Below are 17234 nucleotides of genomic sequence, written 5' to 3' on the forward strand. Positions count from 1 at the left end.
GCAAATAGCCAAACAAACAATAAGTCAGCGGGGAATACCCAACAGGGGTACATCTGAAAGTGCGCGCTGCCACTATCCGGCCCATAGCTCCAATCTGTACCGCCCTCGGTGGAGTCTAGGGCCGAGAGAGTGGTCCTTGGTATACGTTACCACTGGGGTGCAATGTCCAGAAAGATCGCCGCTCATGTATCTCTTCATCTCTCAAATGGTGAATCAGCGCCAGCCAGCGATTAGGTACGATGCAATCATAGATCGGAGTACGTAAAGGCCATTAGTCCTCATGGTGTTCTGGAGGTAGATCATTGTTCTCTAGTTCGTCCGCAGGTGCATGGTCGTCCCTGCGTGCTCTTCGGATCGACTTAAGGTAATCCTCGGCTTTCTGCGGGTTGGTGAAAAAGCGTTGCTTGCCCTGGTGAGTGACTCTCAGCTTCGCCGGGTACAAGAGTGCATAGTCTATTTGAGCCTCCCGCAGCTTCTTCTTCACTGGAAGGAATTTGCGCCGCTCATCCTGAACCATCGGTGTGAAATCAGGATAGATGGAGAACGTGATGCCCTCAAACCTCAGTGATCTTTGTGTCCGGGCAGCCCGGAGGGCCGTGTCGCGATCACGATAATTCAGAAGACGAGCAATTATAGGTCTCGGTGGTAGGCCAGGTTGGGGCATAGGCGCCAGGGAGCGATGGGCCCTCTCCACGATGAACTGGGACGAGAAAGCTTCCTCTCCGATTGAGCCCTTGAGTAATTTCTCCACATAGAGCTCCATCCTGCCCGTGGCAGTGGACTCCGGCACATTAGTAATGCGAATGTTGTTCCGGCGGCTTCGTGCTTCCAAGTCCTCGTTCTTTGCAGCAATGAGGCGGAGGAGGTTATCCATTCTCGCCAGCTGTGTCGTGTGGGACGCGGTGGCATCAGTGTTGTCGGAGATTCTTTGTTCCGCAGTTGTGAGGCGTTCCTCATGGCGGTCCACTTTATGGACCAAGGCGTCCAGTCGGGCTGTGACGCCGTCCACCTTCTCCACCACGGTAGCGAATCCTTGACGCATCTCCTGTAGCAGGTTGGTAATGTCCGCAGCAGGGGCGATAGGTGGGGCAGGTTGTGGAGGCGGTACGCTGGACCCCGGGTTCATCTGTGCCGATGTAGTGCCCTTACGAGAGTTATCGAAGCTAAGCTTAGGCTGGCGAGTATCAGGTCGTCCCATGGTAGTGACCAGAGGCAAGTGAGAGTTCAAACAGAATAGGGAAGGCTGGAAGAGCAATGCGGGTGATAAGCAGCCAGTTGCAGGTCAGAAGGGCCTCAGGCTCTGAGCGCTGCAGTGTCTCGCAATATGGACGGTGCCACCAGTAGCGCCACGTGTCTACCGAATGCCTGATGATAGTGGCCGTCCGTTCTGTCTTGGGCACTCGGCCGCAGCCTCAAGAACCTGCCAAGCAGAATCCAGGTAATGTGAAGGTCAAGGCACCGGCCACCTCGACGGGTTGCAGGGTCAAATCCAGGGAAGCATGCCCCACTAGACACCATCGGGTGTAGCGCGACTCATCGGGCAGCGCCTTTGAAGTATGGCAGCCAGTCTCCTCGAGTGTAGTCTCCAGCGCTTCCAGCGCTCGAAGGTCGCGCAGCGCCGTGCAGGCAAGCAGAGCGGGAAGCGACAGGGGGATTCAGCACAAATGGGGCAGCCCCGGCCCCCGGTCGATGAATCCGGTGGAGAGCGCCGCGCAAATCCGGGCTTGCGGCGCTATGGATTACAGGCACGGCGATCTGGCAGGGCCGTGGTAGCAGGCGTCCCGGCAGGAGCAGTTCTCCCTCTGTACCGGTGAGGTGTCGTCTGGGAGGAGACCCAAAGCGAGTTTGCAGCAGTCGCCTACCTGCACAGCTCTCACCGCACGCCGTCTCAGAGGGAGTAGGCAGGCGAGGTCTCAGTGCGGCCCGGGCACCTCGTGGCAGGCCCCGGGGTCGCGTAGCTGTGGCAGCCGAGCGCCCGCCTCATGCAACTCCAGGGCAGGTGCCGGGCAGTTTTCGGGAGCCCATATCTCCGGCTCTGAGGATCGCAGCCACTTCAAACTTGGGACGAGTGTAGGGAGCACCTTCTGGATGCGGGATCCGGTCTCCTGGAGGCAGCACGGCACCCCGTGGCGTAGGATTAAGGCAGGATTAGTGTCCAAGGAGCGGGAGCTGCAGGTCTAGGCAGCCATTCCGCAAGCGCGCCCTCTAGCGCCCCAAGTTTATACATTGTTGTCCAAAGAAAGCCCCACGAGACCCTATTGAAAGCTTTTTCTGCGTCTAATAGTATTAAAGACATAGAGTCTCGTGAGGCTGTCGTTCCATCAAACAAGGTAATTACTATTCTAATGTGATCGGCTGTCCCCCTGCCTGGGATAAACCTATGTTGGCGGGGTGAGACCACCTTTCCAATTATCGAACTCAATCTATTAGCCAATATTTTCGAGTAGGCCTTAGTATCGCTATTCATCAGGCTAATTGGCCTATATGACCCGGGATCAGTGGGAATTTTATTCTTTTTTAAGAAAACCACCATTGTCGCTTCGCTCCAGGATTCGGGCGGTTCAGCTCCTTTCTGGATCGAAACCATGAGTGTAATGATATCCCCCGCTAGTATTGTAAAAAATTTCTTGTAAAATTCTAAAGGTATAAGGTCAGGACCTACAGCTTTCCCTGATGGCAGTCCATTAAAGGCCAGTTGAATTTCTTCTCGGGTAAATTTTGTCTCCAGACTAATCCTATCTTCATCCGTAATTTTATCTAATGTAGCCTCTTCCAAATATCTTTCTATTTCTCTCTTTCTTGGCTCTTCTCCCTCTTGATTATAGAGTTTCTAATAAAAGTTCTGAAACACTGCGCAGATTTCTTTTGGGTTTTTAACTACCGCTCCTCTTCCTGTGATCATTTCCGTTATCTGTCCTTTAGTAACTGCCTGTCGAGTTCTTATCGCCAAGGTGCGTCTAACTTGCTCATTATATTCATATTGCTCTTCTCTCCTTGCTAAAAACTTCTCAGCTGCACTTGAGCTATATACTTCCCCTACTGCTACTTTAGCAATGGCTAATTTTTGAGTCACCTCTGTCACATCCCCTTTCGCTACTAAAGTCTTTGTCAAATCTTCCTCCAGATCCACCACAACCATAATCTTTTCTATTAATGCTTTTTGCAATTTATTACGTCTGAGAGAGTAGCTTAAAGTTTCTCCTCTGATGCCAGCCTTCATCGCGTCCCAAACCACTGAAGGTCGTGCCCTACCCCTGTTGTGTCCCAAAAATTCTTTTAACCAATTTTCCATAAGGGCAACATAATCAACATCATATAATAAAGCTCTCTCAAATGACCAAGAAGTTAGGTTTATCATTGCGTTTACCAGAACAATCTCTAAAGCTAAAGGGCTGTGGTCTGACTTTAATCTTGGTAATTTTTTTATTGTAACATTCGGTAGCAATGCAGGTGAGATCAAAAAATAATCAAGCCTTGCTACTGTTCTGTGTGGAGCCGAGTAATATGTACTACCTCCCTCTCCCATAATCTGCTCCCAGGTACCGATTAAGCCATTATCTGTCATAAGATTAACCAGTGCTCTATGACTTTTTTTTCTCCTCCCTTTAAACCTGCCTACATCATCCTTCCACAACCCTGCAAGACCATTTATATTTAAATCACCGCAAACTATGATCGGAAGTGGCCAACTAGGTAGCCGTGCATTTATTTGGCTAAAAGTATCAGGATCGTCCACCGTAGGTGCGTAAATTGAACATAAAGTAAAATTAAAATTATGTACTTGTAATTCAGCCAGAACCCATCGGCCGTGTTTATCTGCCTGTTGTTTTTTCAGCTTAACACTATTTCCTCGAGCCAGTATCACTACCCCACGTGTCCTTGTGCCCTGGGTAGTGCATGCCAGAACCGAATAACCCAATTGCTCTAATAAATATTTCTGCGAAAATTCAACATGCGTTTCCTGCAAGCAAATTAAGTCTGCTTGCAGTGTTTCAAAGTATTCTTTCAGCTCTCTTCTTTTTCTCGCCTCATTTAAACCACAAACATTAATTGTGACTATGCGCATACAATTTTAAGTTCTACAGACTTTCTAATGATATGACGGGTAACACCTGCTGAAAAAGCCTGATAACATGAATAGCATTTGCCCTGTGTCTAAGTGTCCCTAGCTCTGAAGACTTGGCTAAGCACATTTAACTTCTGGAAAATAGGCAGTCCATTTTAGAAAGTGCAAATCCTGAGGCTTCATGTTAGACAATAACCTCAACTTCAAAATCCACATCAATTCCTTTTGAAACAATTTGCTGTTTTAAATCAGACTCCGTTGAGGAATCAAAACATTTCTTGCAGAATTTAAACAATAGTCTAAAGAGGAAGCACTCGAAAGCTTAAATCAGAATCCAATAGTGAGTAAGTGCACACTCTAAATCTTTTGAAGTTTCCAGATGTTCCTTAAAAACTCAATATGTTATTAGGTTAAACCCAGAAACTCTCCTTATCGCTCCAGGAATTTCACTGAAACAACAGCACCACTCCATAATTAGCTCACTACTAGCCCTTGGCATGCACCATTCTGGCAACCCCATGCAAAAGTTTACAAGATGTTCACTTTTCTTTAAAAATATTTATTATTCAACTATATTTTCTCTGAGAAGGTTTAATATTTCGAACTTCTGTCAAATATCATGTTATCCTCTGTGCTCAATGTATTTCCGGAAATGGGTTCCTTCTGCAGAAGAAACATAATAACAATTCCAACATTTTGTGGATAAAGAACACAATAAATTGTGATCAAATTCTTTAAAAAATGAACTAGAGAAATGATATTTAGTGATAAAACATGAAGAAAGCTCACCATATGCTACATGAGTATATCAAATCAGCACCAACCACGCCACATCCAAAATATATTTGAAAACTCTGCTATTCCTGTTTGATGCCATATGGCTATTTATCATTCCTTCAAGACTCATGCTTGAATGGTGTGCGCTTTGGTCCAGTGAAGGAAGGGTGGGGTATAACCTGTTACCGATTCGCTGCTTAAAGAATGCCCATTGACTTCCAGCAAGTAAGAGCATTTTGGTATTTACATGTGCGACCTCTGTCTCCAGATGACAGGTCTTTATTCATCTAGAATTCTTATTGAGGTAGTGGGATTTTGCTCTTCAAATCCAAGCCTTGTCGTGAGCTTGCTATTACTATGTCTGCTGCACGCGTCAGCATAGTAAACTGCACAGCACATAGTTCCCATTCTGGTATGTTAGGTACTCTTTAATGAAAGGGAGGATATTTACCTTAGTCACTTCTTTTTCATGTCCTAAGAACCGCTTGAGTGCCGCTCCTGTTCTCCAGTTAGAGACCACCACAGTCTGAAATTCAGCATAAAACACAGTGGATGTAATCCCCTCTGAGTCAAATAACACATCTCAAGGGACTGTTCCCTCCTACATTTTACATGATTAATAAAACTGTAGCTAGATGAATGACTGATTTTTATGATGGATCTACATTTAAAAGTAAATTTAAATCACTTCTCATGATTGAAGATCCCATTTTATTTGTTTGTTTGGATTTTTATACCTAATACAAACACAGCAAGCGTATTACTACATGGGCAAAGGAGGCCTCTGACCAAAGTCACATGGCATGAATAGTGACAAAAGCCCTCCTCACCCTCGTAGTCCTCAAGTGTAAAACTCCCAAATCTACATTTTTTTTAGTTTACTGTAAAGTTTATTTTACAGACAAAACGTTAATTAACCATTTTTATACATTTTGATGCAGAATTCTTTTTGATATGTTTGCAATTAGTATAAGCAGCCTCCAACATACCAGATACTTGTGTATAGTTCAGAAAAATATGACTTAATTAATATGTTTACAGTACAGTGACACTCAAACATATATTATATTCAGTCTAAGACTGCACATATATCTTGTTGTGTGAATATAATTGTTGATAGCAATAGCATAGCATATTTGTCTTTCTCAAGAAAGTATTTCTTGACTATTAATGTAGCTAAAAGACGGTTATTGGATATTGCCAACATTGGTATTCAATTCTTTTAGGAGAATAGTTATTTGAAATTATATAATAATAATAAAGATTATGGATAATTCTTTTTTTGCTGAAAACAATACTTTCAGCAATATTATTAAATATTTTTTCTTTCCGTTTAGTCTTAGTGCAATTTGACCTCCTACTGAAACATGCTATATGTTGTTTTGATCTGTGGGAGTGGCATGTGCAAGTCGGAAAACACATCTCTGAAGGACAGATTGGAAAATTATTTTTAACCAATCGCCAGAAATCTTGATTGTTTATTTTACAACTGTTTTCGTGATGCCAAATAAACCAGAATTCGATCTGTTATAAACAACTTTACAATTCCTCCAACTGTTATTTGTAAAATTTATATTTGAAACAGAGGATATGGGGATGTTGCCTGGGGAGTGTCAGGGGCGTAGCCACCATTGGTGCAGCCAGTGCAATGCAAAGGTGCCCAGAGATGGGAGGGGGCCCACTCTGCTCTGCCCCAGATGATGTTATTTCAGAGGCAGGCTGTTCTGATTTTTTTTTAGGTAGAGTGCATGCTATGGGCATGGCTGTGTTTACTTTTCAAGGGTAGCGGTACAGAAGAAGTAGTGTTTAAGGGATCAATAAAAAAAGAGAGAGGTAATGAATCAAAGAAAAGGAGAGGGTAAAGAAGGGACAGGAAAACTTGACAGAATGGGAGAATCAAATACGGTTGAGCGAGAAACGAGATAAGGATGTCCAAAAAGGCCAAGGGGAAAGATACTAGAAATAAGGAGAGAAGTTATGACGGAGATGAGGATGAGTGAGAGACAGAAGATGGGGGAAAAGAGACTCAGGAAGAGGATAGAGAGGAGGGCGTTAATGGAGGAGGGAGATGAGAGGAGAGCGGGGTGGAAATGTGGGCAAAAACTAAAGACAAGTAGAATGAGGAACTTGGAGACCCATAAACTGCATTAGTGTAGCAGGTGCAGTAGCACAGGGTGCAGGGGTGTGATGGACCGAGTTTCATTGCTTGCACTAGGACCCATGGTCCCCCAAACTATGCAGCTGAGAAGTGTGCTCTTGCAATAGTCTCATCAAACATTTTCCCCATCAGTGTACGCCATAAATCCTACTAATTTAGGAAAGTGTTTTGTCACATGTATACTCACACATGGGATGGGAAATCATAATCCCATGCTGAACCCTGTGTACTATTTAATAGAGATCTATAGAGGTCACAAATATGCAATCTTATGTTTAATATCAGTGGAAAGCTCCAGAAGAAAATGAAGTGGGTCATTTTTTAGATGTTAGCATAGCAAACTACCAAGTAGGAGATGTCATTTGGAACTCGAACCCCTTCAACTATTAGCCAAGCAACCCAGGCTTTACGTCAGTGCCAAAATATTTCAAATTAGACTTCATTTTATGACTCTCAACGGTTAGTCAGGAACTAGATCTTGTCTAAGGCACTTATTCCGTACTGTTGGGCTTTAAACTATGCATTGGCACTACATTTGATGTTCGAGTTTTGTGAACTGTGTGAAGGATCTCTTTGCTTTTTACCTCACTATATGTAGTCTACATTTTGGTCACAGACAATATACCTTAGATACATGATTTGTGCCACATCTTAATAGGAAATAAAATATTTGAAAAAGGTAACTCATATGTGTGTCAATCTTAGTTTGAAGAGCTCTGTAGTAGTCATGTATGCCAAGTCACCGTACCTCTTATTGCTCTTCCCACTGCACATTAAGAAAGGGATTCAAGAGTATCTTACCTTATCCTTCCCTCCTGACACACAGAGGTCCGATGTCAAGGCAGCCAGGGAGGTCACTGCATCATTGTGTGCTGGGATGTGCTGCTGGATGTTCTGCCCAGAGTAGTACACTTCCACATGTGCCTCTGCCCTGGAAAATAGAAGAAGGATCCAACGGATCCGTATAACTTTCTAAGCATTACTTGCCCATGGGTAAAGAAAATGCATACTGCACTATAAGAAAGCAGATAACAAAAACAATCATGCTTATAGAAAATGATTGTAAAATATATATTGAAAAAATGCAAACATGGAGGGGAACAAACTTCTGAGTGATCACAAATCCATTTTCATACTCAGTAGAACAAGAACAGGAGACTCAGATCAACAAGGTCTGCATCCACACCGTGTTTTAAGGATATTCATACTGGGTTTAAGGAGATTCATAACAAATCTGCATACTATTAGTATAAATTGAGATGTTTACAAAGTAGATATTCTGGCCATCTCTTCAGGACACATCTGCTAAAGGAATGAAACAACTTGTGGATGTAATGGAAGATATACTTAGTGCTCTGGACCAAAAGGGAACAGATGGCTTACAACACAGCATACAACACAGTAAACAGAGATATTGTCACAAAAAGGCTAGGATTCTGCTGGATGGTCTACCGCACCATGCCTGTCAAAGTCAATCCTTGACTCTAATGCAGCGCCAAGAAGCCTCGGCAGTAGTGCGCTTTACAAGAAAAATCAGTCAGTCGGTCTGCTAAATCAGAGATAAAACAGCACAACATTACACTTTAATTAATCCATTTAAAGTAATCTTGTGAGGTCTCACCAGCATTATAATTGTCACCATTGTTCAATTTTGTATACTTTCAAATTGGCAGAGCTAATCCAATTTTACAAATTACAGTTCGAAAAAGTTGAATATCTTTCCCAAATGGTGAGAAATAGGAGTCCTTGAACCCAAACAACACGGGATCCCTGGAGTTTGCAGTCCCCAGCACATAAGGGGTCACGACAAACAGATCATGGCAAATTGCCTGCAAATGAATTTCATCAGTAATAAAAGGTATGTGCTTGGACCAGAAAGACCTTCCTGCGCATATCATTATCTATTAAAGTTACGACAAAGGCAGCAGATCTGATTTATTTATAGTGAAAATCATATGTTAAAGACAACAGGGCTTTAATGGTGGTTTGGCATTACACTGGTTTAAAACCAGAAGGCAGAAGCAGGCAATGGCTTTAGTACTGTTTGCCTTCTGACAATCCTTGGAGATAGATTTGTCCTGTCTGAATCCTTGGTTAGGTCCTCTTAAGATGCATTGCATATTGTTTTGCCAACTGTAATTTGTTACATTTCTGTAATTTTAAGACTGTATGTCTGCTGGTTGTTTTTTGTGAAAAGCTTAGGGCAATACAGTTGGCCCGAGTTAGCTTACGATATAGGCTATAGGCCTTCATGGTTCATTTGGAAAGGTTATGTGAAGTACCAGAAGTCTGATCTGGTTTTTTAAAGAAAAGTAACTACATAGAAAATAGACCTGGCTAATTTATTGTAAGAAAGGTGGTTTGGTATTATAATGTGTTAGAGGCCATAGACAGACAGTCGGTTAGATAGATCTCACAGATTACCAGAGTAGGCATGCTTACTGTGTTAGTTATTCACTTTGACAATCTTTTGGGGGAGAAGATTTGCACTTTGCTGACTCCTGTCAACCCTTCTAGGAGGGGTTGTAAATTGTTTTGACAACTTGCATTTTATACATATTTTTTATGGTTTGACTGTATGCCTGGTGGTTGCCTGTAGTAAAGGTTATGCTCAGTACAGTGCGGTGGATCTGAGATGTTTTTGGTGACACACCAAGGTTAAACACTGATGGTTTGATATGTTTATTATAAAAGGTATCAGCAAAGACAGTAAACCTGATTTACATATGTGAAGAATCTGATAAGGCAGCAGCCATTGAAGTAGGGGTCTTCATACTGGGAGACGGGCCCCCCCTAGTGGGGCTTAAAGTTATCAAGGGGCTGGGGGAGGCAGGCTCTATCCAAAAGCATTATGCTGATAACAGTGCTTTGTTTTCAATGGAAAACAAATGAGCGACAGTAAGCCGCTCTGTAATGGGCCATCACTAACATCTTTTGTGGATACTTTTACCTGATCAGAATAGTATGTTTGGCAATCATGCATTTGATTGCATTATTAAAACGGTAATAGCACTTAACTGCAATGTTTAAATGAGTGTAGACATATTTAAACATTGGCAGTGTAATAGAATAAGAGTGAAACTTTTTGAGGGGCCCCATTATTTTATTTTTTTACGACGGGTGTTGCGGTGGGGCCGCTGTTTTAAAAAGTTTGAAGACCACTGCCTTAAAGGGTGGATTGTTATTGCACAGTGTTAAATCCTTTAGACAGATATTTTCTTACAAGGAATCTCACAGACCACAGTACTGGACAAAGGGTTTGATGTTAGTGACCCCCTTTGAAACGCCCTTGTAGATAGAGATGTGACCTCTGATAATGCCTGGAAGGCCTTCCTACAATGTTTTCCAACTATATTTTTGTACATATCGTAATTCTATGTAAGCATGTATGCCTGAACTTCATGCATGTATGCCTGAACTTCATCCTCTGGGAAAGCCTATTAACAATAAGGTGGGCTGATGTGGGTTATGGTGATATCAATCAATGGTAAAATCTACAGGTGAGATGGGTTCATTGAAAATGTTTTGTCAGATGTAAAGGCCTCATCTACTTAATATGAATAGTTATGATAAAGGCAGTAGGCTTGACTTATTTAATATGAAAAGCATATTTTAAAGCCAATATGCCTTTAAGGGTGAATTGTTATTAAAGCATGTTAAAGTCTACGGAGTGGTGTTTTGTTACATGGTATCTGAAAGAGTACGATTGTAGGCAAACATTTTGATGTTGGTTATCCCATCTTACAAACCTTGGTGGTAAAAAGATTTTCACTAGCATAATCTCAATAGACCCTCCTAAGGATGCCCTGACAGGTTTAGTCATCTGCCAGACTCTTGTAATCAAATGAATTAATAAAATATATGCATAGACATAATGTTTGAGTGTCATATACATCCTTCTTTTGCCCATGACAGCATAGCGCATGAGGTAGTGGTTCAGTTTACGTCAGCCATTTGCCCTACTGCCCTTTGAGTGATGGCATTTAGCTTGATCACATGTGTACATCTGGCTGAAATATGTGTGCTTTTAGTGTCAGGGCAGATGGCTTGTCCTTTAATGTTCCACTTTCTACTTGCATAAGTACCCTTTCGTTTCTTTCCTTTTACTCTTTTATTGTGATTCTTAGTGAGCCCGGCACCTCTCCAGACAAAGTTACTGGGCAGCTTACTTGCCGATCACTTTGTTTATTGTGCTCCATATCCATATCCACTACTTCTAAATTGGCTAGGTATCCTGGAATAGTTTTGTCCATAACGTATCACTGTTGTAACATTCAAAGTGGCTGCCACATTTAGAAGCATTGTGTTAGCCATCTGGGATCAGAGCAACAATGATGAACACTTCAATTCCAAGATGAACTCTCACTACAATATTTATTGAGTGACCATGGTACTTGCATAGTGTATCATTGTTTTATTACACCAAGATGGCCAAAACTTTGCTTCTAAACCTAGAGGCCAAGTTGAAACTTAGAACAACGATACACTAGGTATAATACCATTGCAAGATGGCTGCTATGGTATTGTGTAATTTTATTATTTACAGTAAGCATTTGGCCATCACATTCAGGTGGTGGCATGCTTTGTCACTACTTTCATTTAATTTTTCCAGATGCCTTTTGAATTTCATGTTTTATTATGAATATGTGTAAATGGGTGAATGCAAGAATGAGTTTGTTGGTGGATGAATGGAGTGTAAAGAGGGGGGATACTACCGGGGCCCGGCTGCCGTGTCTCCCCCAGGAGACTGCGGAGGCGTTGGACCACCCCTTCACCCCAGAGGAGATTCATGAGGCGATATCACTTAAGCACCCTGGCAAGACACCCAGTCTGGACTGTTATCCCCAGGAGTACTACGCGACCTTTCACGAGATCCTTGTCCCCCATTTAGTGGCTTTATTCAACCATGTGACTGAGACGGGTTCCTTCCCACCAGAATTCGATATAGCCACCATTGTGGTCATTTCGAAAACGCAGCCACCCTCCCTGGACTGTGCGGACTATCGTCCGATCTCGCTGCTTAACACGGAGCTCGAGATCTTCGCTACCGTGATAGCCCAGAGACTCAGACCCTCCTACAGGAGTTGGTCCATCCCGACCAGTGCGGATTCATGCCTGCCAGGGGCACTCGTCACTGCATCCGCCGCCTTCCCTTGGCTATGGCCCACCGCGATCGTCTAACCCCGTATCTGGCATTGCTTTTCATCGACTTTGAAAAGGCCTTCGATACGGTGGATTGGACGTACCTTGAGGATGTGCTAGAGAGGATGGGCTTCGGCCTTCCCTTCCGCCACCTGGTCAGGATCCTCTACACCAACCCCAGGGCCTGTGTTCTCATCAATGGTGAGCTTTCCGAGACCTTCTCAATTCGGAGGGTGCCCGCTTTCACCCTTGCTGTTCGCGCTGGTAATGGAACCCCTATTGGCGCTCATCGGCACGACCCACTCATCAGAGGCTGGGCCTGGGACTAGAGTCAGGTTGAGAAGATAGCCCTTTATGCGTACGATGTCATGCTTTACTGCTTTACTTGGCGGATCCGGACATTTCCGGGCCCGATGTCTGGAAGTCCTCTCCGCTTTCGAGCGGGTCTCTGGGCTCCGGTTAAACCCGGCGAAATCAACTCTGGTTCCTCTACAACCCTCCCGGGCCTGCTTTGACTGGCAGGCGAATATTCCCTTGCGGAGGCAATCGTTCAAATTTTTGGCCGTCTGGATCACCCTTCTGCTCGAGCTTGAGTGGGCCTTAAACGTTGCGCCTTTAGTCACCCGGATGAAGTTCGACCTCAAGAAGTGGCAGGTCCTCCCCCTTAACCCCTTGGGCAGAAGCGCGCTCTTCAAAATGATGATTCTCCCCCGCTTCCTCTATATCTTGCAGAATATCACCGCCCACCTCCCGGGGAGTTGGTTCCGGGAACTAGATGGCGTCCTCACCCGCTTTCTCTGGGAAGGAGGGAGGCCGCGCCTATCCCTCACGCACTGTCGTATCCCCCCCTTCGATGGAGGTATGGGAGTGACTACTCTTCACCTCTACTACCTCGCCACGAGACTTATCGCGATCCACGATTGGTTTGCGGGTGGCTGGCCCGACCCGGCATACCGCGTTGAACTTGCACTGGTAGATTTCGCACAGATTCAGTCCTTCTTATACGGCAGCCCAGTGCCGCAGGCCCTACCCCCAGTCACGAGAGCGGTACTCCTGGCCTGGCGCACAGCTTTGCGCCATGTGCATTGGAACCGCATGTACACTCGACAGACACCGCTCTGGTGAGGGACCTGGCTGGGCGAGGTCTCGTCCCTGCAAGGGTTCCGCCGTTGGGATACCGTAGGAAGCTCGTTGCTTGGAGACATATGGGTGGGGGATCACATTCGTTCCTTCGCCGATCTGCAGCAACGACATGCACTCCACCACTCCCAATTCTTTAAATATTTGCAACTCAGACACGCTTTTAACGCACACATCCCTTCCCCTGCCACTCTTCCAGAGTTAAACCCGCTTGAGGGCCAGGTGATAATGGGGAATCTGTGGCGGGGTGGGGTTGTCCCGCATATACCGGTCATTGGTTAATAATGGCCCGCATCTCTGGACCGGTTCAGAGCACGATGGGAGGGATGGATAGGCCCCTAAAAGACGCCCTTATGGCGCCCAAAGCCCTGACCACGTCCTCCAAGCTGCGCCTGGTACAACTATATTATTTGCATGCAGCCTATCTCACTCCACTGCGCCTTTTTCGGGTCGCTTGAGGCCATCCCCAGTCTGCACGCGCTACGACACAGCGCCAGCGGCCTTCTACCCCATGGTATGGCGTTGGCCAGCTTTGGAGTCAATAAGTCAATAAACTTTATTCGGTTGTTCTTATTGACAACCATAAAAGCAATTACGTTACAATTAATAACACAATTATACATTAAAAAGAAGATACAGTTATAATATAGTCATAAAAAAACAAATCTACAATGAACAGTCAAAACATTTACGAAGTCCTTAAAAAGAGGAGATACCAATTCATAAAATAATATTTTTATCCTTCCATACGGTTTCTAAATTTTACTGCCAATTTTAAAAAGCTACATATATACAAGGTGTATTCACAGCTTAGCAGCTGAAGAAAGTGCAGTGCAGGGCGAAATTGTATAAAGTTTAATTTTTTCAAACAGGGTTTTAAATATAACTTCCTCGGTATAGCATAAAAGAACAGGAAGTGTGCCAGGTCTTGCGGAGACTTATCGTCGCAGCCGCAAGCCGGCAACACATGCCCACGATGTGATCCCCTGGGAACAGCCAACAAAAAATGAAACAGGTTGAACCTGAACCTTGTCAATAAAAAACGGTCATAACTAGACATTTGCCATGTTAGGTAAGGTTCCATGAGCAAGGTGCTTTTAATTAATACATGATTACGGACACTTTCTTTTTTTAGTTCACATGATTCCCTATCCTGATGTCTAGAATCAATAAAAGCTTTCTTGACAGCTATAACATCCTTTTTAGTAATCGATTCAGGAGATAAAAAGAGTTCAGGACGACCTAAGTCAGCAAAGCACTTATATAAGTACTTTAACCAGGGAACCTTCATACTGTTATCCCATGATAATGATTCTCTTAGGATATGCTGGGTGAGTGGTATGTTGTCATCTAACCAACAATTCATCCAGCATAACAATGGGTTGACTGCAATTTTGTCACTTACGAAGGAAACCCCCAATTCCTCATGTACAGAGAAATTTGCCGTGCCCCTGGGAACCCTTAGTACTTGTTTTAGAAAGTTATTTTCGACTATCTGTAGGGCTTCCAGAGGAACATAACCCCAAATTTCACTGCCGTAACATGCTGTGGTAACACTTTTGGCCTGGTAAAGTTGGAGTAAGGCGGCAACTGGACTGTTACCCACTTTCCTAGAAAAATCCATTATTGCCGCATTTACCCTGGTAACCTCTCCCTTCTTTTTTTGAATCACGGGTCCCCAATTTAATTGACTGTCAAAGAGGACCCCAAGGTAGGAGAATATATGTGTTATAGGGATTTGTACTCCATTTACATTTAGGCGATTTGGTTTTTTGTTTCCTTGGCCGACCTTCATTGTGTAAGATTTAGAATTATTAATACTTAGCTCTCTTGACTTCATAAAAGAGTGGAAGGAATCTAATAAAATTTGAAGCCCGTTTGCCGTCCTAGATAAAAGGACTGCGTCGTCCGCATATAGCAGGACCGGCAGCCCCTTGCGGCCAATATACGGATAATCCGTATTGGTGCTTAAAAGGTGCTCTTCCAAATCATTTATGTAGAGATTAAAAAGGAACGGGGCCAGAATGCAGCCTTGTCGGACACCCCGATGCACTCCAAAGTCTTTAGTCACATTTAGATCTTGGGTGAATATAACATTCGCTTTGGTGTCCGAGTGCATATCATCTAGCAAATCTACTAGGTTTGGATCCACACCCATTTTTACCATGGCGCCCCAGAGCTTCCCCCGACTCACACAATCGAAAGCCGAGGAAAGATCCATGAACGCCATGTGGATCGTTCCTCTTCGGGCCTTGGTATACTTCCCAATAATGAGGTATAAATTTAAACATTGGGAAATCGTGGAATGTCCAGGCCTGAATCCATACAGCTTTGGAGTCATTCTGGAAGGGGATTGAATGCAAACTTACGAAGGCCCTGGGATGGGAGGTTCCCCACGACCAGACGTATGCTCCTGGGGGTGTTCGACGGCCTAGACGGCTCCAGGGCAGATAAGCGCTTTCTGGGGACGGCTGTGGCTGTGGCAGTGGCGGAAAGAGACATTGCAGCGCTCTGGTCTCAGGCTATGGCGCCAACGGTGCAAAAGTGGCGGAAGGGCGTGGACTGGTGTGGGCTGCGGGAAGAATATCTCTTTGAGGCCAGGGGCTGCCCGGCATTATTCGGGAAAGTATGGGGTAAATGGTTCAACTTGTTGCCACCGTGATGACCTGTTTATTTTTGTCTCCCTGTATTGCACTCTCAGCCTGCAGTGCCTGATTTGACCAGGTACCCCATGTGTTATTGACTGTTATTAACTATATGTACACTCCAACTGTGTTTGACTGGCTGCCAATGAATTTCTTGAGTTCTGGAAAATTCAATAAAATTGATTATAAAAAAAAAAGAGGGGGGATACTGTGCATGTTTGCTGACTTATTAAGTGCCTAAACTCACCAGTGATTTAAGATATACTTTCAGATCTTTAAAGAATATGGTAACCTCTACGATTTTCTTTGTTTGTTAGTATTCACAAAACTTTGCCTTGATTTGTTTGTATTAATTTTGCACAGGTACAGCTGTCTGGATTGAAAGTGCAAAACAGCTGTGATAAACACCAAACACCTCCATATTTGATGGAGTGCAAGACAAGACTACCAGTCAAAAAATGTGTCCCGATCAGGAAAAACTAATAAGGTTACAGTACTTTTGCAGTCCACATTCACTGTAAATAGATTTTCGTGCATGGGTCTGGAATTTGTGTGAACCACAAAAAGTAAATAACTTTATGCAGTGGATAAGGATATGCGTGTGAATGGTAGGGGTATTTCATTTTTGTTAATTCCACAGCAGGAGGACATATAGGCAAAACACTGGCTTTCACTTCTAGATTTACGCCTGCGTTTGTGACTCAGCCTATATGTAGGATGGCCACCTCACTCGAACTTTTCAGCTGCAAATAATTAATTTCAGGTATGTTAGTAATCCGTTCAATGGAAAAATAAATGTAAATGTAAATGTATGTAAATGTATTTGAGCTTATATAGCGCACAGCTACCCGCAGTGGGTTTCCCGGCGCTTGCTTAGGGAACCCGTCCTGGTATTCCCCTGTGAGATAACCCCAGCAGGGTATCCACAAGGTGAAAGCCAGGCATCCCGCCGCGAGGGGCCGTTGTGGAGATTAAGCAAGCTATTGACACGACTCTAATACCCAGGATGCACTGAGATAACACACAAAAGCTCAAAACTGAACACAGTGTCTGTAATGAACTGGAGTAAGGGGGATCACCCTACTTAAATTTGATGCCAGACTCCCCAGTGGACATGTGCTCTCATACTAGGTAGGTTATGGCTAATGCGCTAGGTTGCTCACCTGTATTTAGAGCTGTTGCGTTTGACTTTGCTCTGCAGCTTCCCCATTTTCAGAGAAGGCCATGGGCAAGCGATGGTGGCCTAGAATCACATGCTGTGCTCAGCTGAGGAACGTTGACTCTTCCAGACACCCCATGCAGGTTG

At 44.2% G+C, this 17234-nt stretch overlaps 1 protein-coding gene across 1 annotated transcript in view; it reads right to left on the reverse strand.

Annotated features, from left to right (window-relative positions):
• Positions 1–17228, reverse strand: part of WDR31 (WD repeat domain 31) — a 207905-nt gene extending 190677 nt beyond the window's left edge. Inside the window, exons 1-3 of the mRNA XM_086921207.1 lie at positions 17092–17228; positions 7803–7932; positions 5295–5369 (exon numbers count right to left, since the gene is read on the reverse strand). Of these exons, the coding sequence (XP_086777333.1) occupies positions 5295–5369; positions 7803–7932; positions 17092–17138 (252 nt within the window). The 5' untranslated portion in view covers positions 17139–17228. The remainder of the gene's footprint in view (positions 1–5294; positions 5370–7802; positions 7933–17091) is intronic.
• Between the last annotated feature and the right edge of the window lie 6 nt (positions 17229–17234).

The sequence above is a fragment of the Lissotriton vulgaris genome, chromosome 5 (genome assembly GCF_964263255.1).
Source record: "Lissotriton vulgaris chromosome 5, aLisVul1.2, whole genome shotgun sequence".
In the NCBI taxonomy this organism is placed as follows: Eukaryota; Metazoa; Chordata; class Amphibia; order Caudata; family Salamandridae; genus Lissotriton; species Lissotriton vulgaris.